The 23611-nt window shown below is 36.7% G+C and overlaps 1 protein-coding gene across 7 annotated transcripts; it reads right to left on the reverse strand.

Annotated features, from left to right (window-relative positions):
- Positions 1-286: 286 nt before the first annotated feature.
- ZMYM1 (zinc finger MYM-type containing 1) lies at positions 287-23346 on the reverse strand. Of its 7 annotated transcripts, none has more exons than XM_053660594.1 (11): positions 23298-23346; positions 16807-16970; positions 14392-14464; positions 13949-14198; positions 8985-9011; positions 7989-8145; positions 7693-7905; positions 5227-5383; positions 4219-4386; positions 4013-4050; positions 287-3508 (listed from the first exon to the last, which is right to left on the reverse strand). In XM_053660594.1, the coding sequence occupies exons 2-11, from the start codon at positions 16900-16902 to the stop codon at positions 1196-1198; spliced, it is 3492 nt and encodes a 1163-aa protein (XP_053516569.1). In that variant the 5' UTR covers positions 16903-16970; positions 23298-23346; the 3' UTR covers positions 287-1195. The 7 variants fall into 7 exon arrangements, with proteins under 7 accessions (XP_053516569.1, XP_053516570.1, XP_053516568.1 ...); XM_053660595.1 differs by lacking the exon at positions 23298-23346 and adding an exon at positions 20994-21211 and having other exon boundaries at positions 5227-5380; XM_053660593.1 differs by lacking the exon at positions 23298-23346 and adding an exon at positions 20994-21211.
- Between the last annotated feature and the right edge of the window lie 265 nt (positions 23347-23611).

Here is a 23611-nt window from a genome sequence, read left to right on the forward strand (position 1 = left end):
AGGAGCTTTAATTTGATCTATAATATTTCAGGAATAAAATCTGGGAGCATGGAAAAATGTTGGGGTTTAATAGGATTAAATGTTGCCTGTGTTCTTCATATTTGTATGTTAAAATCAACCATAATTTAAAAAATAAAGTAGAAATGATAAATCTAAGAATGCATGAAAACAAATCACTAGTTAATGTAATCCAGAAAGAAAACATGTAGAGAAAGATCAATGAAGAAAGTATTAGCATATAAGAAATTGAGAATACTTTCTACAACTCTAAGCAAATACACTTGAAAGGAAATCCTCCATGAAATACTCTTTTTCAGAAAAAATATAGATTATAAAAACTGATGAAAAGAAACAGCAAGGGAAAAGTGCCAGAGAAATACTTCCCCCATAAGAGATACCTGGCACAGCTATATCTACCACTAAAGTCTTTCAGATCTTTAAGGAACAGATTTCCTTTGTTATCTTAACTTTTTACAAAGTATAAAGGTAGATAAAGAGTCCTTTGGGGGTTACTTGAAAAAGTTACGTTTTCATAAAGTAGGTTGAGAATTCCTATTTTGTCATCCAGCTATTATTTCAAGGAAAAACACAGCAATATTTGATTTTAATATTTAAATGTTATAATTCACAGTAAAGGATTACAAATGGCTCAAGCAGACACCCAACCTCATCCTTAAGTGAAAGTGCAAAATTCCAGAGATTTAATCACAGAGATTAAAATACTATTATCTGACTAACAGATCAGCAAAGATAAAAATACTTGACTCTCACATATTGTTGGTGGGACTATAAATTGGCACAATCCTGGCAGAAAGCAACATGCCCATCAAAAGTGTACAAATCTTTTGACATGGTAATTCTAACTTAAAATTTTATCTTACTAATGTGCTATCTGACTTACGTGCAAAGTTAGTAAATGCAGCATTATTTATACTAGCAAAAAAGAATTTAAATGTGTTTGGTAGAGACTATTCCCATATATTATGGTACATCCTTACAATTAAGTCTTCTGCAATTGTACAAAAAAAGAATCAAGAAACTCTTCACGTACTGACATGGGACAATCTCAAAAATACCATGTAAAGTGAAAAAGGCAAGTTGAAGATAAAAACCCTGAGAGGCAAAAATCTGAAGTAAAAACTTAAATTACAGTAGAAATAAAAAATTCTTTCTGGTAAATTCAAATTAGCAAGTACTATATATCTTTTATCTGACATACAAACTTTTCCACGATTCCATTGAGCCTTTCAGGCTCCAGCAGTTTATTTACCAATTCCTGCTCAACAGCCATTAGGGCCAAGCCACTAAGCTTCTCTTGTCCCATGGTATGACATAAATATGTTTTAAGACGAGGCAGTATAGAATATGAGTTTTCAACACTTGCTGAGGTAACCGGCCAAGACAAAGCAATATATAATAGCTTTGATATGCAAGGAATATTATTATGAAGACCATGCTGAATAAACAAATGGCCAAGATTGATAAAGTTGGTATGATCATTATCTATGACAAAGTTGAGCTTTGCATACTGACGATAAAATCTAAGTTCTGGGATGATATCTGCATCAAATTTATAAAATTCTTGGACATGTCTGGCTGTTGATTCATTTAATGGTTCATTCCACTTAAGTAACAGTTCTGAAATTTGCTTTACTTTGCAATAATCAAGTTCTGAAAAACATAGTTTTAAATTCTGGAATATAGTATCTAATCCTTGGTAATAAATATTAATTTTATATTGTTCTTCTGCTGAGGTAGGAAAAAACACACGGTCTGAATTGCCAAGATCTACTGTTTTCTGAATTTTTCTTCTTTTATAAAAATAAGGTCTTTCAACTTCAAAACCTTTACAGGTTATTTTTTGACATATTTCTTCCGCTCCATCCCAGATAGTTTTGAAACAGACATCATTTCTTTCAGATGATAAACATTCCAAAATTGCTTCTATTTTTGAAGACAAAGAAAAAATGTTTATGGTTTCACTTTGAAGCTCTTTGGAAATAATCCCTATGACACTTAATACTCGATAAAGAAACTTCAAACAAAAGATAAATTCAAATTTGGAAACCAGTGTCAACAAATCACTCAATTCATCAGCCAAACTTGTGTTAGAAGAATGGCTTGATACAACTTCCAATGTTTCGATAATCTCTGGAAGACCCTCAATCACAGACAGTAATGTATGATCATGGATTGTCCAACATGATTGTGATACATGTTTCTTGCAAGTTTTGTTTTGACTTAGTTTACAAATCTTCTGAAAATTTGCAGACATTTCCCCAGACATATGAATAGTGTCGAACAAAGAACCAAGAGTATTTAGAGTACTTCGGAGTTCTTTTACTTCTTTACAAAACCTAATTACTGCCAAATCCAAAAAATGGGCATAACAATGTACATATAAAGCTCTTGGTTCTTCCTTCTTGAATTCTGCTGCACTTTCATTGAATATTATCCTCAAATTACTGGCACTGTCATAAGCCTGGCCTCTTATTTTATTCAAATCAATTCCAATTTGCTGCAGGTAAGTTGTGATAGACCTGTATAAACTGATGCCAGTCCTCTCTTCAACATCTATGAAACCCAAGAATCTTTCCTTAATTAAGATAGCCTTTGATGTTTTTTGTGAGTATCTTACACAAACTGAAAGCTGTTCTTTAGTGGCACTGTAAGTTGTCTCATCACATATTAATGAAAAAGCTGAGGAGACATTGATCTCATTCACAATATCATGCAACATTTCAGTCTTTATTATTTCAATAATATCATTTTGTATTTGCGTACTATTATAGAAGTCAACTTGTGAGCTCATAAGTCTACATATTTCTTCTCCTTTATCTTTTGCTCTGATTTCTAACAACTCTAAAAAATGGCCTTTATTTGCAGATGAAATAGACTGGTCATTTCCTCTTAAGGGTAAACATTGCTTTCCAAGAAATAAAATATTTTCAATTATAAGCTTTAGGTACTTTTTATTTCCTTCCATCTGTTTTGAATGAATAGGTAAATTGTCACTGACAGTGTCATTACAAAACTGGTATTCCCTCCAAAACTGCAATGACTTCAAATGCATTTTACTTTTTTCATGCTTTCTGAAATTTTTCAGAGTTTTCTTCCAATTAGAAATTCCTTGGGTTGCAAATGACTGTCCTCCATAGCTATATTTTTTCTGGCAGAACAACTGGCATGAGTAACAGAATGTTGCATCCTTTTTAACACTGGTTTCTGGCTTCTGAAAATTTGAACACTGAAAATTTTTAATACTTTTTGATTTGCCTTTAACTTTCTGTACTTTAGATGTAAATTTTGGATGATATAGTCTATCACGTATTTTCATAGGTTTCTTATTGTGTGTAGCGTCTTGGTTTGACAGTTGGTCCTTTTGTACTTCTATACTGGAGCCAATTGTATGCTGATTGAGTACTGATGAAGATGGTGAAAGGCTTGGGTGTTCCACACTACTATTAGCAACACCACTACTTGACTCGCTGGGTGAACTCTTAGAAACCTTCAGTAGAAAGTGAGAAGATCGTATTTGTTTTAATAGTTCCCAAATAATTAAAATATCAAATGCACCTATTCTAATAACACAATAAAGTCACTGGGTGAGTTACAGTATGAGCTCCACGAGGGGGAAACATTAACAATTTATAATTTATCCATTTGCACCCTAGATTCAACACTAACTGCTTAAGGATCTTTTGGTATATAATTATAATAAAAAATACTAAAATACTTTTTATTGATCAGGTGAGTTTTGCTTAATAAATATTAAGGAAAATCAGAACTCAAAGGAAAAAACTATGGCTAGTAATACTTCTGTTTAAATATTCTTATTAATAACAATGTCAAACTTGACATTTGGGAAACTGAATAGAAATACCAAAAGGTGTTTATTGCTCTATATAATTTTGAGCTCTAGGATCAAAACAGGAATAATACGCTCACACACACACAAACACACACACACATTTAAAAAGGAAAAGCTTAAGAAAGAGAAAAAAAATCTTACATCTGATAGGACATTTCCTCTTTCTGAAGAAACTGTACCTGTTAAAGCATAAATTCAAGATCTTATAATCTATAAAATAGCAGCATAAAAGTAGCACCATAAACTATAATTGCTGCTTTCATATCAGGCAACACAGAACATTTAGAACATAGATTGATCAATTATGACAAAATAGTATATATGTCAAATGTCACATCAATTTTTACCTTGTAAGACATCAGAGTTCATGATGGGTGGATCAGCAGGTGTATCAGCAGGCGTATCAGCCAATGACACTATATTGCTAATAACTGGAGTTGTATCTTTCTTTGGAGAAAATTGCTTCTCTGGAGAAAGGAGCTCCACTGAAGTATCATGCACCACAGAAGTATTTACTAATGAAAATAAAAAGATTTCTTATAAATCAGGCAGAATAAATCAGAAAGCACTATTTAGTAAGTGTTTTCAGTGAACAATGCAAATTATCTAATAACTTTATGTACTGCTGGGTACTGCAGTGATTTTTATTAGGAGGATAACATCAATAACAAGGTTAAGCCAGTAATTTACATTTCCTATCATTTTGTATCTTTTACCTTTGCATACAGTTTCTCAGCCTTTATACTAATTGCCTGAAATTTCAAGCAAGTATTTGTGAAATTACCATGAAGAACAGAAAACAGACTCCTATAGAATTTCCTAACAGGCATCACTTCTAATTCTTTCAAGAATCACAAACCTCAACACAAATGGAACTGGGTTGTTGTGTAAGCTAGTTTTGTAGAGATTTCTATAATAAGCTGGTTTACAAGATGTACAAGCCCCAAGGGCATCATGCAACTGCACTGTGTGTGTAAATAGCATCACTGGTCCCATATGTGGATCTTTGAGGTAATGTATAGTGGTCCTTGGATTATCTGTGCTTTTTCTATTAGTGAAATTCAGATATTTCCAACTGGCTCTACTTTATGTGAAAATTGTAAAGCCTTGTTTTTTACAAAGCAGGGCTAAGTACAAGATCCTATTCTAATACAACAGTTTTTACAAACATTAAATGTCTGGTAGTGAAGCAGCCTTCCTTTTATACAAAAATACTGGAAACTATTTCTTTGCAACAAGTTTTTAATGGTTTTGACTTTTAAATCTAAGTTGTAAATAAATCAAGGTTACGCATTAAAGGAGGCAGTAATATTCTTCAGGAGTTACCAAACCTTTGATTACTAAGCAAGTATTACCTGTAGAAGATTCCATCTTAGCTTTACTGTAAGCAGAGAAACAATTAACACAGCAGAAAAGCTCTGTCTTCCCCAAGTCATTGGTGATCTCAATCATTTCATCTGAGGGCTTCAATGATTTGCAAAGACCAGACGTAAGTGTTCTGGCTGGTTTCTGCTAGAGATTAAAATAATATATTGCAGGTATATGACAAATTATTAACATACTATCATAAAAATATACCCAATATCATTACTTTACAACTAATGACAGGGAAGCCACATTTTTACTTTCTTAAAACCAGAGAAGGTGGCACCACGAGGTACACAGATTAAAATGCAGGAAGCTGACCACTCCATTAGGTAACTATATTATTTGTTGGATATATAATAGCAATTTTAACACACATACAATGAAGAAAGTGGTCATAAAATATGTTCACCATCCCAGGCAATCAAAGCCAATTTTACAAGTAAAGAAAAGATTTATAACTGTAGGCTGTTCCTCAGTGCCTACTTGGACATCAACTCAGGAAAGCCTTCTGTTGGTGCTGAGGAGGAGCTAGAAAAGGGCTTAACATACTTTATAAGATGAGGGAGTCACTTTTTCTAGGCCAACTTACATGGTAAAAACTGCAGGCACACTGAAAGAAAGCATACAAGCAGCAAGAGGTACAGACTAAGTTGTGTTCAATAAGCAGTGATTGCACAAAAGAAAAGGACAGAAACTGTGAGGTTCATCACCTAGTCTTTCTAGTGAAACAGGAACCATCATTTCTGGAATTACAAAGTTAACCATGATGGTTTTGGGGGGCATAATGTACGAAGACAAATGAAAATACTTTATACAAATTTTCTTTTTCTGTGAAAATTAGCAAAGAAACAACAAAAAGCAGAGTATAATTTTAAAAATTTGTATTTTTATCTTTTATTAGTATGCATTTTTAAAAAAGGATTTTATTTATTTTTAGAGAGGGAAGAGAGGGAAAGAAAGATCAATGTGTGGCTGCCTCTCATGTGGCCTGCACTGGGGACCTGGCCCACAACAGGCATGTGCCCTGACTGGGAGTCAAACTGGTGACCCTTTGGTTTGCAGGCCCATGCTCAATCCACTGAGCCACACCAGCCAGGGCTAGGTGGTACTTTTTAAAAAAAATTTTTTTTGAAAATTTTTATTGATTTTAGAGAGGGAAACATCAATTTGTTGTTCCACTTACTACAGCATTCATTGGCTGATTCTTTTACGTGACTTGACCAGGGATCTTATCCAGGACCTTGGCATATCGGACAGTGCTCTAACCAACTGAGCCAACCTGCCAGAGCCTAGGACTTATTTTTGGTTTTTGTTTTTTAAAAAATCCTCACTGGAGTACAGTAGATGTTTATTGATTTATTTTTAGAGAGAGAGAGAAACACCAATTGGTTGTCTCCTACAACATTTTGGTGAACAGGGTGATGCTCCAATGAACTGAGCCCCCTGGCCAGGGCTACCTAAGTGGTGCTTTTTAACACAGCTACCTCAATCAGCCCTGCCCCATCACACAGGCTGAATAAGTAAGTACTCAAAACAAGTTCTTAAAAACAGGACAAGGCCTATTTAATGAATGTGAGGAATAAAGAAGGAAAACCAGGAATGGCATTTCTTGCCTTTGGAAGAAGGCTTCCATGCCCTCCATTCTCCCATTTCTAGTCCCAAGACATGATACTACTCTCTGGTGTAGGCAGTTGCCATAAACAATATGTGGTTCACAAATGACTTAGGTGAACTGTGGTTTGTTAAGACTCCCATCTTCAATTGCTTATTTTTAAGAAAGAACTTACAGGGATAGAGTTGCATCTCAAAGCATCACCTAAACAAGCAAGATATTAGGACAGTCCCACCTCATGAAAGGGGCTCAGACCACTGAGTTCATCTCAGTCTACCAAAGCAGGGCCAGCTTCTCTGCTCAGCATCACCCACCCAAGGTTCTCCTGTCAACACTAGGAGATTATTTCTCATTGGTTTATTTCTTCTCTCTGACTGGTTAAAAAAAAAAAAGTGACGTTCTTGATTTACTTTAACCTTGCTTAGGTGTAAAGTGATACATGGAATTAAAAATACTTTTGTGGCTGAGTCTTACCAGTAGACTATTGTTATTTTTGCTACCTTTATTTGTAGTTTATAAACAAGTTTCCATCTGCATGCCTTTCTTCAAGGTAAAATGATCACCCTGAGATTCTTGAGGAAGATCTCCATATAGCACCTACCATGAGTCATTATACTAGAAGGAACTATCAGGAGTCTTTTATTTCATCTCCTTTACCATCTTACCAACTAAAACTGTTCCCAATAGTATTAAAAATCTATATCCCAACATTTTCCTAAAGTGAAATCATTCACAAATCAATTAATGGAAGGAACTCAATCTTCAATCTTTCATTTGGGTCCTATACAGTCAATTTCAAATGGAGTGATCCTCACTTTAGGCGACATTTCTTTATTCTTACCTGCTTACATGCCGAAATAGTCTTTGAACTATTTAAGTAATGGAACTGTCCTTCCATCTGAAGTATATGGAACAGATCAGAGCTAGTGTAACAGTAAGTCCCGCAGTTCTCGCAACAGTTCATGATGAGGTTGTTAACGGAGTGAAATTTTGAGAAACAGGCATTACTACAAAGAGTCTGTTTCACATTCTGATATTTTACTTCATATTGAATCTAGGATAAAAAAAAGATTCAGTGGAAATTCTGGTATTTAAAGCAAATCAGAATCCCTTCTGGTTAAAAAAAATGCAACTTACAAGAGTAGTCTTCTGACACATGCTGCATTTAGTTGAAATGCTGTCAGTATATAGTGTAACAGAGAGTTTTCTTAGACAAGACTGGCTGCAAAAATTTTTGCTAGAGGTTGTATCTTCCAGCTGGACACTGATCACATCCTTTAGATTTAAAATCTCTCTAACAAAAATAAATAACAAGGGCACCATTAAACAGTTTTACCATAATTATAGTTTGTCTTCATAAGCTAAAAATCACTTCCTCCAACAACCTTCTCCCCTGTTAATTCTTTCACCCGAAGAACTGTGAAATAGTAATAATATTAGCCTTGAAATAAGAAAGCCTGAATTTGGTATCCAGTTTTTACTTATGTCATTTATACTTCCTGTTAATTTACTCATCTGTAAAGTAGGAATTATAAAACACATCTGATAGTGCAGCTTTAGGTTAATTACCTAATCTGTACTAGTTGGTGCTAGTGATGGTGCTAGTGATAATAAAATGATGACAACTCACATATTCATACCTGACCAACTTTGAAATCTATGGGACAGAAGATTTCAAAGTATGGTCTGCAAATCCCTGGGATCCCCCAGATACTTTTGGGGAATCCACAAGATCAAAACTATTTCACATTAAGATATTTTTTACTTTTTCACTGTACATTTTAACTCACGACCCAAAAGCAATAGTGGGCCCCTGTGATTCTATGCCAAGGTTAATATCCCCAAGAACTGAAAATAAGTACCTAAAATAGTATATGTACATGCATATTTGTAACAGGACTATTCACTACAGTTAGATTATAAACAGCCCAAATGTTCATCAATGAATGAAAAGATGAACAAACTATAGCGTATTCACACAGTGGAATAATATTTAGCTATAAAAATGAACAAAGTACTGATACACATGCTATAACATAGATGAACCTGGAAAACATGTTAAGGGAAAGAATCCTGGCACTTAAAAGATCACATGCAGGATTCCAAATATCCAGAACAGGTAAATTCACTCACAGAATGTAGGCTGGTGGTTGCCAGGGGCTAAGGGGAAAGGAGAAAGAAATGGGGAGAAACTACTTAATGAATAAAGCATTTTACTTTGGTTGACAAACATTTTGTACCTAGATAGAGGTGGTACTTGTACAACACTATCATGTACTAAATCCTACTGAAATGGTCTTTTGTCATGTGAATTTTACTTAAGTTGAGAGGAAATAAAAAAAAAGCAGAGGTGGGTAAAATTGCCAGAGCCTTAGCACAAATCAAGGCAGTGGCACAAACGTGCCAGTACCAGTATTATCACTGCCAAGCTTTTGCTGTAAAAATTATTCTCTTTATGAAACTTGATCCTTGAATACATCACATCTTTTAAATATTCTGTGCAATGAAATGGTATATAGGCATAAAGTGTTGTCCCTGTGCACCCAAGGATGATGGCTTTCTCAAGGAAAACCAGATGTGGTAATGTTAAGAGTTACAACCTAAGTTAGCAATTTTTTCCCATGAAACACATTTTTACTTGAAAAAACTATTAGACAAATTATTATCAAGAAGTGTATACCTAGCAGGTATTTTCTCAACAATGAATAAAGTAAAACTGTTACTTCAAAAAAACAAAACAAAAAAAACTGGCAGTATTCACTGCCAATGATAAAATTTGAGCTTTCACTGAAAATAAACATTTTGGATAAGTATCTGCTACCTCCAGCTTACTTGTTCCCTATTACTTAGGACTTTCCTGATGAGGTTAGTGATTTTTTAAAATATGATTTTTAAAAAATATTGTGTAATGAAATACATAAACATTTGGAAGATCCATATAATTCAGTGACCCAATATTTTCCGATCATATAGCAAAAATCATTTATGGGTATAAGAACCAAAGTTCAAATACAGGGTCCAGCAGAAGTAAGGCCTGTTTGAGTGTGGTTGGTAGGGTAATAATATGAGTGCAATAATTTGTAGTTTTAATTTGAACATTTTACCTAAAATGCCATATGGTGAGCTTGAGTGTGATACTGTCAAGTTACAGAATTACATGCTTATGATTTTGTCATAAAAGATTTTGGCCCTGACTGGTGTAGCTCAGTGGATTGAGCATGGGCCTATGAACCAAACAACCACGGTTCAATTCCCAGTCAGGGCACATGCCTGGGTTGCAGGCCAGTTCCCAGCAGGGGACCTATGAGAGGCAACCATACATTGATGTCTCTCTCCCTCTCTCCTTCCCTTCCCCTCTAAAGATAAATAAATAAAATCTAAATAAATAAAAAATTATATATATATATATGTATATTAAGGACTTAAAAATTTTTTTTAAAAAAAGTTTATAATAGAAGGGTGGTTTTAGTTGTGCCAGACCCTGTAGACCAAGGAATTTTAACAGTAAAAAACTCGACTGCTATGGTTTCAGATTACACGTTACAACTAACACTTGTTTTCTGATGTTGCATCAAAAAAGCATCCACAATTATCTGAAAGCCTAGTAGAGTGGACCTCCCTTTTCCAATTACAGTTTAAGGCCAGATTTTCTTTAGACTTCATCCAAAATGGTATTTTGCAACACTGCATACAGAAACAGATACAAAAACCCAGCAATTTTGTAAAACTGATGAAAGTAATGGTCACTGAATTATTCTTCTCAATAAATTTTTTAAATTCAGCTATTTTTTAAATAAAAAATGTATGTCAATATGCACTAAGTTTATTTTATTTATTTAAAAAAAAGATTTTATTCATTTATCTTTAGAAGGGAAGGGAAGGAAAGGGAGAGAAATATCAAAGTACGGTTGCTGCTCGTGTGTCCTCCGCTGGGAACTGGCCTGCAACTTAGGCATGTGCCCTGACTGGGGATCAAACTGTGATCCCTTAGTTCATAGGCCCACGCTCAATCCACTGAGCTATAACAGCCAGGGCAGTTTATTTTAAAGAAGTTAATTAAACAGTTTTAAAATTTCTTGGTTTTAATTTCCAACAGAGTATATATTGGTAGATACAACCTATCTAAAACTAAAACCCTTTGGGTCTTCCTAATTTTCAAGTGTGTAAAGGGATCTGGAGACCAGAAAATCTGGGAACTGCCACTACAGGAAATACCAACATACCTCACCAGCTAGAATCCCCAGAATATCGATATTTCAGGATGATAATTTTTCAGATGCAAATGCCCCTAAAATCAACACTATTGTCACACTTCAACACTTAGGAAAAAAAAAACACAAAATTTTAGTGTACTATGCATGATTTTCTACCTTCTTAAACAGATGGTAGCAAAAATAACAGGTTCATTTCATTAACACATTATCAGTCATTTCACTGGTTTAAAATATAGCTCTAAATACAGTTTGAGTTGTGCTATCCTTGTACTTCGTGACAGAAAATTCTAGGATTCACTGTGTACCAGGCAGTGTTTAGGCCTTGGGGATGGATGTAAAGATGACTATAACCCAGTCCCTAATGTTAAGAAGTTCATCTTCTAAACTGGATAGTGTAGGGGGTTTAAGGGAACTAAATGGTAATAGAAAAAACATTTTTTAAATTAAAATAATAAAGTAGTTGTTGCTAGGGGGAGAAGTAAACTGGGTAGTGTCAATTTTTAGACAAATGCTTTGGAAGTTGTGAACACTATGAAAACAGAGCATGGAGCAATTAATCTGGATGGGTGTAGGGAAGTAAAAGAGGAAGGAACAATGTGAGAATGGACAAGAGGTAAAGATATTTGAGGCAGGCTTTTAAGACACAAAATTAACCTGATTGCAAAGGAGGCAGAAGAAACTGCATTGATAGAAGTATGGAACTCTGGAAATGCGTACTGGTTTATGCTGCTATTAGTATACTAGATTGCTGGCTTTCATCTAAGGCCTTATAAATAAAAACTTGAAAAGTAAATTTTGGCCCTGGCCAGTGTGGCTCAGTTGGTTAGGGTATCATCCTGTACACTGAAGGGCTGTGGGCTCAATTCCTGGCCAGGGCACATACCCAGGTTAAGAGTTCAACCCCTGGCCAGTATGCATACAAGAAGGCAATTGTTTTTCTCACACTGATATTTCTCTCTCTTTCCTCTCTCTCTCTCCCTCCCTCTCCCCCTACTCCTTCCCTTTCTCTCTCTCTGAAAGCAATGAAAAACAAAATGTCCTTAGGTGGGGATTAAAAAAAGTAAATTTTGTTACAAGTGACTAAAATTAGCTTAAACTGAGCACAGGTCTGAACAACTTTCCAACAAATAAGTGTTATCAGCATTAGTGCATGGGGTTATTTCAAACTCTATTGATTTCTCTCCAGATCTCTCACTGGTTCCAACTGGGACACAAAAGGGCATAAATGACACTTCTTACATACATGGCTCTCCAAAAAAAAGTCTTATCTTTCTAACATGATTTAAAATGTCATTTTCAAAGCTATTTTTCATTTCATTCATGAAATACAAGAATTTTATAAACAATGTAGATTTTAAATCATTGCTGCAAAACCTCAACAGTAACAATAATTAGCTAAAATCTTGAGAATTATATATAATACAAGAGGTTAATGAATGTGGAATAAAAAATGGTTTTGAAAGTGGCACAGGTTCCTCTGAACAATGGATGGCCTCTCCTAGCCTAGGCACTACTACCACCTATAAAATAGTATTTTATATCAAAAAAATTTTATTCCAAAGAAAGCAAAACTTGCTTCATATTTCTGCTCATACTCAATGTTTGCCTTAGAAAATAACTTATGCACTAAATCCTTCTTGCTTCAGCCTTTTCAATTTGTTTGGGAAATGTGCTAAAGATGTACAATGGGTAAACTGCAAACATAGCAACATGATACCTTGACTTCTCAGGGCCTCTATTTCCTCAAAATCAAAAGAAAATGTTTGGACTGGCTGATCTCCAAGGTCCCTTCCAGTTTTATGATTCTGCAGAAGAAAGCAGGCTAAAAAGAGTGCCATACAGCTCATAGCAAAAAAGAAAAAAGACAAAGTATAGGACTAGGGGGTTGAAAAAAGGACAAGAGAAAGGTAAGTAAAGTTCCAGGGAGTAAGACCTGAAGTAATGGGTAAGACCTGAAGCAGCAGCCAAATAAGGAACTGAAGCAACCATTAAAGAGTTTGTGAATTTGTTAAGGTAAAAATAGTGATAGCTAACATTTATGAGTTCTTACCGACATGCCAGTACTGTGCTGATCACAAAGTATTTTAATATTCATAATCCTTATATGCATTTAACAAAACAGATGGGACTACTAACAAAGAAGTTCTTGATACTTTTCAAACTTCAGCATGTACAGCAGGTCCCCCTTATGCAAGGTTTTGCTTCCCATGGTTTCATTACCCAGGGTCACTGCACCATCACAAGGATGAGTACAGTGCAGTAAGATATTCTGAGACACTTTTCATGAATTCAGTATGAAATCACTACTACTTTCCTTCTCTGTATCTAAACTGACTTACATATGTAAAAAAAAGGAAAAAAGACAACTAAGATCATAACAATAGCTCACAGAAACCATGAAAAAATTATATCTACCCATCTATGTTTACCTGTGACTATTCAATTTCTCAAAATAATTAAATAACATCATTTACCATTGCAAAAGAAACATAATTTTTATACCCTGGAAGATCCAAAATAATTGTTGTATGATTTTTTTAGTAGATCGCTCCATACACAGTTAAATGATAAAACGGGCATACAATAATCCCACTGATAGAGAATTTCAAATGAAAACAAAAACAAAACAGGAAAATAAGCTTTGGAGGTCACACTGTTTACAGAAGAGAAATAGAACTTATATTTTAAATTCTGAAAATCTCTCAATGAACAACAAACTATTTCTAAAGAATTAGAGGAACTGAAAGCAGCAGCAGCTTCTTTTTCCTAAACCAAGGTGATACTTCTTCAGAGTAAGATGAAAATGTAGAAAACTCTAGCCAAGACTCTGATCAAGATCTAGGTAGGAAAGTATGAAAGGAGGCATAATTTAGAATTATATACTTTGAGCAGTTTGCACAGGTTCTCTTGGGAAGAGCTGGTGTACTGGCAGATGAAATGTATTCTGTGATGCACAGTGTGGAGCAGAAAAGCTGAGTGGACCCTTTTCTTTGATAAGCAGTCTGCCCCTTCTGGAGAACTTTCTTACAACCAGAACAGGAAACCTGAACAGCTGTGGTTGAAACTGAAGGAAGCATTTTGTTCATGCCAGATGATGCCAGAGAAGGCTGAGTGTCTGTAGTCGACTGTGAAGCTATAAACACAATACAAGAAGGAAAAGAATCAGCATTTACATAAAATTAAGCATGCATTCTTTCATTTTACTTTAGAGGTTACTTCTGGACTTAAAACTCAATACAATGCACTATTCAAAGGCATTCTAAAACAGAATAAATTGGCTATCAATTGGTCAGAATAAATGTGATCAACTTAAATAATTCTATTACCACTGTCTGAAAGTGTAGTGTTTATTTTCTGTTCATTCTCCTTAGTTTGAGACTGTTGGGCTTGACAATACTCCTAAAGAAAAAGAAATGAATATAATGAATACAATGTGTTTTAAACAACTACTTATTTGATCAAAAATGATAGATTTTGCTTAAATCTATTCAGTGAACTGTGTAACAATTCATAGTACATAGGTAAGCACCCCCCTTTTGATGACATTTGGCTAATAATACCAATCAATTACCTCATTGTTTTCTACGTATCTAAGTATGACTTGAGTTACTTGTCTTTATAAAGGCCTTGAACACAAAAATTGTTAGATTGGGCCCTGGCTGGTGTAGCTCAGTGGACTGAGTGTGGTCCTGTGAACCACACGATCGCGGTTCAATTCCCAGTCAGGGCACATGCCTAGGTTGCAGGCCAGTTCCCAGCAGGGGACTCACGAGAGGCAACCATACATTGATATTTCTCTCCTTCTCTTCTTCCCTTCCTATCCAAAGATAAATAAATAAAATAAAAAAAATTGTTAGATTGGGCTGAATGAGTTTTACAAGGGAGGATTTTTTTTCACAGCAGCAGGCAATCTATCTAAACTTGACCTATGTTTTTGAATGTATGGATTGAAAATGCAACAGATACTTCCTAGATGGACAACATTCCACACTTTCACAACTCAGTGGGAGTTAGATCCTTACTGGATACTGATTCACTTTAGGGTATTTCTAAGCAGAATAGTAGAAATAAATTAAAACTGAATTTATTTTTTGATTCATTAGAAATTTCGGCTAAATCATATGCAAATATTCCACAGAAACTTGGCCCTACTTAAAGAATACTCATACCTTGAATCAATTAGTCCTTCATAGTTTTAGCATTCAATATCTAAGAAAGCTTAAAAATAAAAACATGAAACTAATTTGGAGTAAAAAACTATAAAGGAAATAATTCTAAAATTAAAAATTTATTTATTCTACAACTCAACAGAGGCAGTAGCATAAAAACATAATTAGTGCCCTGGCTGGTGTGCTTAGTGGATTGAGCACCAGCCTGAGAACCAAAAAGTTGCTGGTTCAGGGCACATGCCTGGGTTGTAGGCTAGGTCCCCAGCTGGGGGCGTATGAGAGGCAAACAATTGGTATTTCTCTCTCTCTCTGTCTCCCTCCCTTCTCCTCTCTCTAAAAACTAAATATGGCCCTGGCTGGTGTGCCTCAGTGGTTAAGTGCTGGCCTTTGAATTATGGGGTTGCTGGTTCGATTCCCAATCTAGGTCTCTGGTGGGGTGTGCACAAGAGGCAACCACATATTGATGTTTCTCTCCCTCTCTTTCTCCCTTCTTTTCCCTCTCTAAAAAATGAACAAAATCTTTAAAAAAAACATAACTAGTTACTGGTAGTTCCGGAGAAGAGGGAGAAAGAAATGAAGGGAGAAAAACATTGATTTGTTGTTCCACTTATTTATGTATTCACTGGTTGATTTTTGTATGGGTCCTGACTGGGGATCAAACCTGTAACCTTGGTGTAATGTGATGATGCTCTAACTAACGGAGCTACCTGGCCAGGGCCAAGGACAGAAATCTTAAAAGCAGCAAGAGAAAAGTAGTTAGTTATCTACAAAGAACTCCCATAAGACTGTCAGCTGATTTCTCAACAGAAATTTTGCAGGCTAGAAAGGATTGGCAAGAAATATTCAAAGTAATGAAAAGCAAGGACCTCTACCCAGCAAAGCTATCACTTAGAATCAAAAGTCAGATTAAGAGTTTCCCAGACAAGAAAAAGCTAAAGGAGTTCATCACCACCAAACCAGTACTATATGACATGTTAAAGGGTCTTCTTTAACATGAAGAAGAAAAAGATAAAAAGTGGGAAAACTGTAATAGTGTAAACAAAATAGAATTGAAAAGAAGAATAAGTACAATTCAAAGAAGTTGTTCAGAATAGTCATGAAGATGTAAAGTACAGCATAGGGACTATAGACAATAATATTCTAATAACTATGTATAGTGTCAGAGGGGTGAAAGATTTACCAAGATGATCACTTAGTTATGTAATGTCTAATCACTGGGATATACCCCTGAAAGCAATATCATAATGTATGTCAACTGTAATTAAAAAATTTAAATGATTAAAAAAGAGAAAAAAACAAAAATGTGTTCAGCTTAATTAGGCCCATGATATCCTAAGCAATCCTTTTATCCATCCAAATACCCAATTCCAAACAGCTTCTTATTCTCTCAAATCACATTCTTGTATATACTTGGTTTTGGCACTGAACACCACTGTACCTTGTATTATTTGATCAACTGCTTTGGTATTTAAATTTTTAACAGGATTAAAGCTTTCAACCAATAAACCACCATTTAAGTACCAGTAATTAAGATTCATAATTCAAAGATGCTGTAGAAAAAGGACAAGGTACCTGAGCATTGTCAGGTTCTCTCTTAATTCGGTCAGGCTGCAGCAACTGTGGTGCTGCTGCCTTGTCACATTCAACTTCTGTTGGTGATTCTTTCATTTGAGTACTTGATGTAAAGGACTCCTCCAAACTAAAGGTTTTCTTTTTGAGGAACAGTTTTCAGATACCTAAAATAAAATATAAATTGAAGACAAGTTCTGATTTTAAAATTAGTTCTTTTAAATACAGTAATTTTCTGTAGGTATAGTAGGCAGTTAGATAGGCAGGAGCAGAGCAGGAAGGATGGGCCTGGTACAGAGGGTCTCCAGGGGTGGAGAACCCCAGGGTGGCTAGAACCTCTAGCAATGGGCAAAACTACAAGCCCTTCATGAGCACTCCCTTAAACATTAAGCCCAGGAGATGACATCTGGGATTCAGCTGCGTTTCAGATCCAGTCCCAGAAAAGCAGCAAAAGCAAAACCAGGCAGAGTGACACCATGTCTGACATCAGGACCAGCTCGAGTGACTACTGACCCACTCCCTTGGTACTGATAAATCAGTGGAGACCACAACCCTGAGGAGATACTCCAGGAAAGCCGATGAATATTGTATTGAGACCCTCCCAGAAGACCTTAGAAAAAAGCCCTCAGGAGGGAGGACCCAGCACTAGGCTCTCTCCACTGAGCACATCAGAGACTTTCTCCATTCACTTCTTTTCCCGGGGGCTGGCAGCTGACTCTCTCTCAAATCAATAGTTTGGTTTTTTTTTTTTTTGAAAAATGGGGGGTTTTGCCTTGGCTGGTGTGAGCCAGTGGACTGAGTGCCTGCTTGCAAACCAAAACATTGCCAGTTGGGATTCCCAGTCAGGGCACATGCCTGGGTTGCGGGCCAGGTCCCCACTTGGGGGCACACAAGAGGCAACCACACATTGATGTTTCTCTCCCTATATTCCTCGCTCTCTTCCCCTCTGTCTAAAATTAATTTTTTTGAAAAATTTTAAAAAGAGCATTTTATGGAAAGTAATTTCACAGGGTGATCCGAGCATAAATTCCTAACTGGGTGGGTCATGGTGGGTAGTCACGCCCCAACCTATAACTGTTTATCTTTGTCTTAAAAAAGCCCTGTTCATTGTCTGTGTGATCTAGTTTAACATACATTTGAAATGCCCGCCCATCCATCCATCCACCCATCTACCTAGAGGAGAAGGGAGGGAGAAAGTGGGGGAGAGTAACATTAGTGGGCTGTTGCCTCTCACATCTCCCAAACACGGGACCTGGCCCACAACCCAGGGATGTGCGCTGACTGGGAATCAGGCAGTGACCTTTTGATTTGCGGGCTGACGCCTAACCCAAGCTGCACCAGTCAGGGCCAAAATGCCCTTTTTCAGACTCCTCTTTCTAAAATGTAACCACCCTCGAGATAGCTAATAATCTTAAATTTCCTTTAATTCAACCCCAGCCTTGCTTTCTCTGTCCTTCATGTAATTTTTCTTACCTTCCCTCCTTGATTTCAAATGTGTAAAAAGGAACTTCAAAAATGGTTACTCTCCAAAGCATTTGATTTTTTTTTTTTTAATCCTCACCCAAGGACATGCTCACTGATTTTAGAGGGAGGGGAAGGGAGAAAGAGAGGGAGAAACATGGTTGCCTCCTTCAGGCACCCTGACTGGGACCAAACTCAGAACCCAGGCATGTGCCCCAACCAGGAATTGAACCTGAAACCTTTCGGTTCACAGTGCTCCAAACAACTGAGCCACACCAGCCAGGGCTCTCCAGAGCATTTGAGATCTTGTGCCTCAGCACATACCATCGGTTTGGCTCATATAATACCTTATAAAAATTCTCTGAAGGTTTGGACACTTCTTGATACCCAGGGCTCTTCTCACTTGCTCTATGGGTACAATCTTGAATTCAGCTAACACCTGTAGGCTAGTTTCCCCATATATCCCTGAACTCTAGCCTATATACCTAACCACCTATTAAATACCTCCATTAGATTTTTCATAGGTTCATCAAATTCAAATTAAAAATCATTCTTTTAGATTATCCCCATTGACCTGCTTTACACATGGTCCCTTTCTTGGTAAATGGACTATCACATACACCTAATTTCCCAAACCAGATCTAGGGGTAGGACTAAATTCCCAGTCTCCACATTTAATCACCAAATTGGATCAAATGTCCTTCTAAATATGTCTTAAATATATTTTCCCATCACACTTCATGCTTGTGAAACACCCCTCCGATATCAATGGGTTCCTATTTGGTAAATAGCTAAAATCCAAATTCACATTCAGGAGTAGAAAATAATTCCATTTTGTAAAATTTATGAACTTCAAGAGAAACTTTTGATTGCCCAGAAGCACACCTCTGTTTCAAGGACAGAATGGTCCCTTGTATTCTTTTTTCTTAATTGAGATCTACTTTCCACTTTTCTGATAGCTGCTAGCTCTGTAAATCCTTTAGAACTCTTGCCCTTCCTTCCATCCTTACTTGGCTGCAGAGTACAAGTCTGGATTCCTCTTCCTTGATCACCCCCAAGACAAACATACTCTTTTCTGAACAGGCTTTACAATTCATGATGATGGAGAGTAGGGGTTAACTAAAACAGATATAGATAGTTCTTACAGGAGTAATTCCAGGTCTATGGTTTTATTCTGAATTAGTACAAGAAAAGACCAAGGAATTTTTCAATTGTCTTTTATTTTTGAGGTTGGGACTTAACCACTTACTCTCAACCCTGATCTTTAATTCAGTTTCTACTCAAAGCTCCTATCCCAAGGTAGAAAATTAAAATAAGACCTGACTATCAAGTACAATAAAAGCTCCTATGGCCACTTGCCAGCCTGCTTGAGAATTACACTTAACCAGCAAAGCAAAACAGCTTGGAAATTACTGGATTGTCATTGAGTATTCTATTCACCTAAAAGTAAATATACTAAGCAAGTCTAAACATCAATTAAAAAGAAAGCATCAGTGAGTTTTGGCAACTTGGAATCACTTCAAATGTGGCAGACATCTCACAAATAGGTAAATAATGAAGGGCATCCGAAAATGTAATTAATGAATATAAAATATATTCCTGAGGCATAGGAAAGTGTTATAAAACATTTCTTTAGGTATTAGAAAAACAAAGCAAAAAACACATATGAAAAAGAAATCCATGGCTTCCTTTTCCAGATGCACTTTCAAGTAAGTCCTAGAGTTCTTTAAACAAAAGAGGGGATAAGTCACACACAGGATATGTCATGAAGAAGAAAACAAAATTCACATTAATTTTTAAAGTTAAACATGAGGCCTCAAAGAAATTACAAGCTATTAGGAGTTACTTCCAGACACAAACAGACCTCCAGAGGGAATGTATACACTTCTGGAAAATCAGCGCAGTATCTTTTATGCTAACCCAATGCTTCAAACTGCTTTACCTTAATCTTTTAACTCCTCCCTACTACACTTGTGCTCACACTGCTTTCCAACCTACAAAGTCATTTTTGCCTGTTCAAATCCTACTCTGTGGTTAAGCCAACTCAGCTCCAGATTTTATCAGATTGATAAAACTGATGAATTTAGGCTTAACAGAGTAGCCTGGCATGCTAAACCGCTCACTAAAAAACAGTTATGTAACAGGCTTTACCCCCGAGGACACGTTTCAGGACAGAGTAGAGGAAAAAGCCCAAACTAAAAACAACAGCATAATGAGCTTAGGGAGACAGGAGTTCTGGGTTGCCAAAGCAGTTGGAACTCCAGAGGCACAATCTGGAAGGTGAGGGAACTAGAGATCAAGCCTCCAGGTTTGCATACAAACATCCCCCTCCCCCACTAATTAGCTGACTCCTAAACTGCACTTCTACTAATCCGAAAGACCTAGCAGAAAATAGCAGCTGGGAGGCTAAAGAGCTGAGAAGAGATTATAGTAGTTTTGCAGAGGTAAAAACAGAGTTGAATTAAGCCTAGTAAAGGAACCTTGGTAGAGACCTGGACTTTCAGTTGAGACACCAGGGGGCCATACCCTAAGGAATGCCTCTTCCCCCAATAACAAACAGAATTAAAACAAAACAAGAAAAAGCTACTAGAATTTAGCAGGATCATGTTAATAAAAGGTCAATGCTTAAAAACTTTATTATATCTCTTCACCACTACACCAGAGGTTCCATACAGGACAATAATGCAAGGAAAAATAAAAAGATATAAATCTTAAAAAGGAATAAATACCCTTGGTTGGTGTGGCTCAGTGGATTGAAGGCCAGCCTGCAAACCAAAGGATCTCTGGTTTGATTCCCAGTCAGGGCACATGCCTGGGTTGTGGGCTGGGTCCCCAACTGGGGGAGTGTGAGAGGCAACCACACACTGATATTTCTTTTCTCTCCCTCTTTCTCCCTCACTTCCCCTCTCTCTAAAAATAAATAAATAAAATCTTTTAGAAATAACTATTTTCTATAGCACCATAAAATGATACAGGAATAAATCTAATAAAATACAGGAATAGACCTAATTAAATATGTCAAGACCTCTGCACTGAAAACAAAATAATGCTGAGAGAAATTAAGGAAGATATAAATGACTGGAGAGTGACAGCATGCTCATTGACTGACTTAATCTTATTAGTCAGTTTTCCCTAAAATGAACTAACTATACATCCAAATATTAGCAGGAGTTTTCGTGGAACTTTCAAGATTCTAATGTGTACAGAATGTATACAGAACCTAGAGCAGCCAAGACAACCTCAAAAAAGAAAATAGTTGAGTACTTACTACAAAGCTACAATAGTTAAGGTAGTGTCCTGTATGGACACAAGTAAAAATAAAATGACTGAGAGTCTTAGACGCAGGTATACCTCTTATTTCTTTGCATTACAGCTATTTCTTTCTATGTCACACCTTGCAAAAAATTTGTTTTATTCAGTTGAGTTTTGCAAGCTCTTTTACAGGCTTGATAGGAAGGCTGGAGGCAGAAGATTAAATGGTCTTCAAATTATACTAAAATGTCCATGCTTAGTTTTGTAGGCAGTAAGAGTCACTATGAAGTGCCTTGGTACTGGGATTAGGATGTCTCTATACTTAGCACAGTATAAAAATTGCAATAGTGTAAGTGCTAAGCGTATAAATCAGAAATGAGGAAAGAGAAGATAGTCAAAGAAGGCTTCTAGAAAGTGAATTCCAGCTAGGTTTTAAAGCAGGCTTCTGTGAAGCAATAATGGCGGATATTCCAGGTTTAGGGGCAGCATGTGCAAAAGCACAAGTATATAGGAACTATAAGGAGTGGAGTTACTGTTGGAGATAAAATGCAAAAGTGGTAGTGGAAGGAAATGGAGAAGCAGACAGGGATTGTGTCAGGAAAGACTCTGGACAACAAATTTTGAAATTAATCTTGTAAATAGCTTTTGAGGTTCAGCAAACGTTTCATTTATAACTCATTTTTAAATAAAATCTTTAACAAAACTAATAAAATCACGATACACTTAATATGTTATATACCAAATATTAAGTATTTTTGAAGACATCCAAAGCATTAATTTGCATTAGATTAACAGACCTTTGGGAAATAGCTTCTCCTGCCACTTGGGTAAATATAGTTCAATTTCCTGTAGCTATGTCATTGGTGAGGAAGGCTACAGCTTTGCACCTACCCCTATGCACACACAGAAAACCCAAGAAGCAAATTCACTATTTTAGCAGGGATATCTACCCCTTTAATGCTCTTGCCTCAACCTAGGAGTTAAATGGGCAAAGTGTTGTAATTTAGTTCTTGTTACCAATTTAAGGACTTCTTGTCTTATAAATCTGTAATGAGGAATACAAGTAATTGTCAGATGTTATTGGTGATCCACCCCTTAAGAGAAAATTCTCCACATATCTACTTTCCAGCTTTTGTTTTAATTGAAAAGTATGCCAATATTGCTTCCTGAGAAAGCATAAAAAGTTTTCGTTTGTATACACTGGTTCACTCCAAACCAAGATACTCTCAATCCTGTACACTAAAGTAAAATCCTGAAATAAAGTGTTAAAGGTTGCACCTGTATCTAGTTCCATTTCAAGTTCGAAATCAACAAGAGTCAAACTTTCAATTATTTGGCTTTTCTTTTAGCTGAGATCCCGTATACAATTTAATTGGCAAAAGGAGTCCCAGGTTTTGAAGATTGAATAAAATAATTACTTAATGAAGTGTTATCACATAAACGTTTGAGAAACAGGAACCGCGGAGACTAAAGACTGAAAGCCCAGTTAGGACGTACAAGCCCTAGGAGGCGAGAAACGCTGGAAGTAGGGGGCAAGGAGGCCCTCACTCCGGATTAGGATAAAGGCACTACAAACACAAACCGTGGCCCCGACCTCAGAATTCCCGATTTCCCTAACGGCTGAACCCGCACGCGCGGCAGCGCCTCTAGAAACCCAGCCCCACGTGCCGCTCTCTCCTCCCTTCCACGGGCGAAACTCTCCGCCCATCCCTAAGACAGAAATAAAGACGGAAACCAGAGCCACGCACGGAGGCTTACTAACTACTCTCTAGCATGCTTACCTCGCGCGGTTTCCCACTACTTCGACGGGACAGGAAAGGCGCGCAGGCCCAGCCCCCTTCCCGCAGTGCTCTGCGGCTGAGCATGCGTAGTGCAGCCAGCCACGGTGGCTCCTAAGCCTACGTTTGGAAGGGCGATGTTGGGAAAGGAACTGCGGCGGGTGAGGGGGTTGGGGTAGTTATATACTCGGGGGATCTTGTCGTCGAAGCCTTACCTAGGTGGCAGGCAAATTTGGACCCTTAAAGGCTGAGGCGTTGATTCAGACCTCAGGCAGGGCAGTTAGGTTTCCTGAGTTGAGAGCTGGCTCTGTTGGCAA

The sequence above is a fragment of the Artibeus jamaicensis genome, unplaced genomic scaffold, assembly GCF_021234435.1.
Source record: "Artibeus jamaicensis isolate MK-2021 breed Jamaican fruit bat unplaced genomic scaffold, CSHL_Jam_final scaffold_847, whole genome shotgun sequence".
NCBI classification, from domain to species: Eukaryota; Metazoa; Chordata; class Mammalia; order Chiroptera; family Phyllostomidae; genus Artibeus; species Artibeus jamaicensis.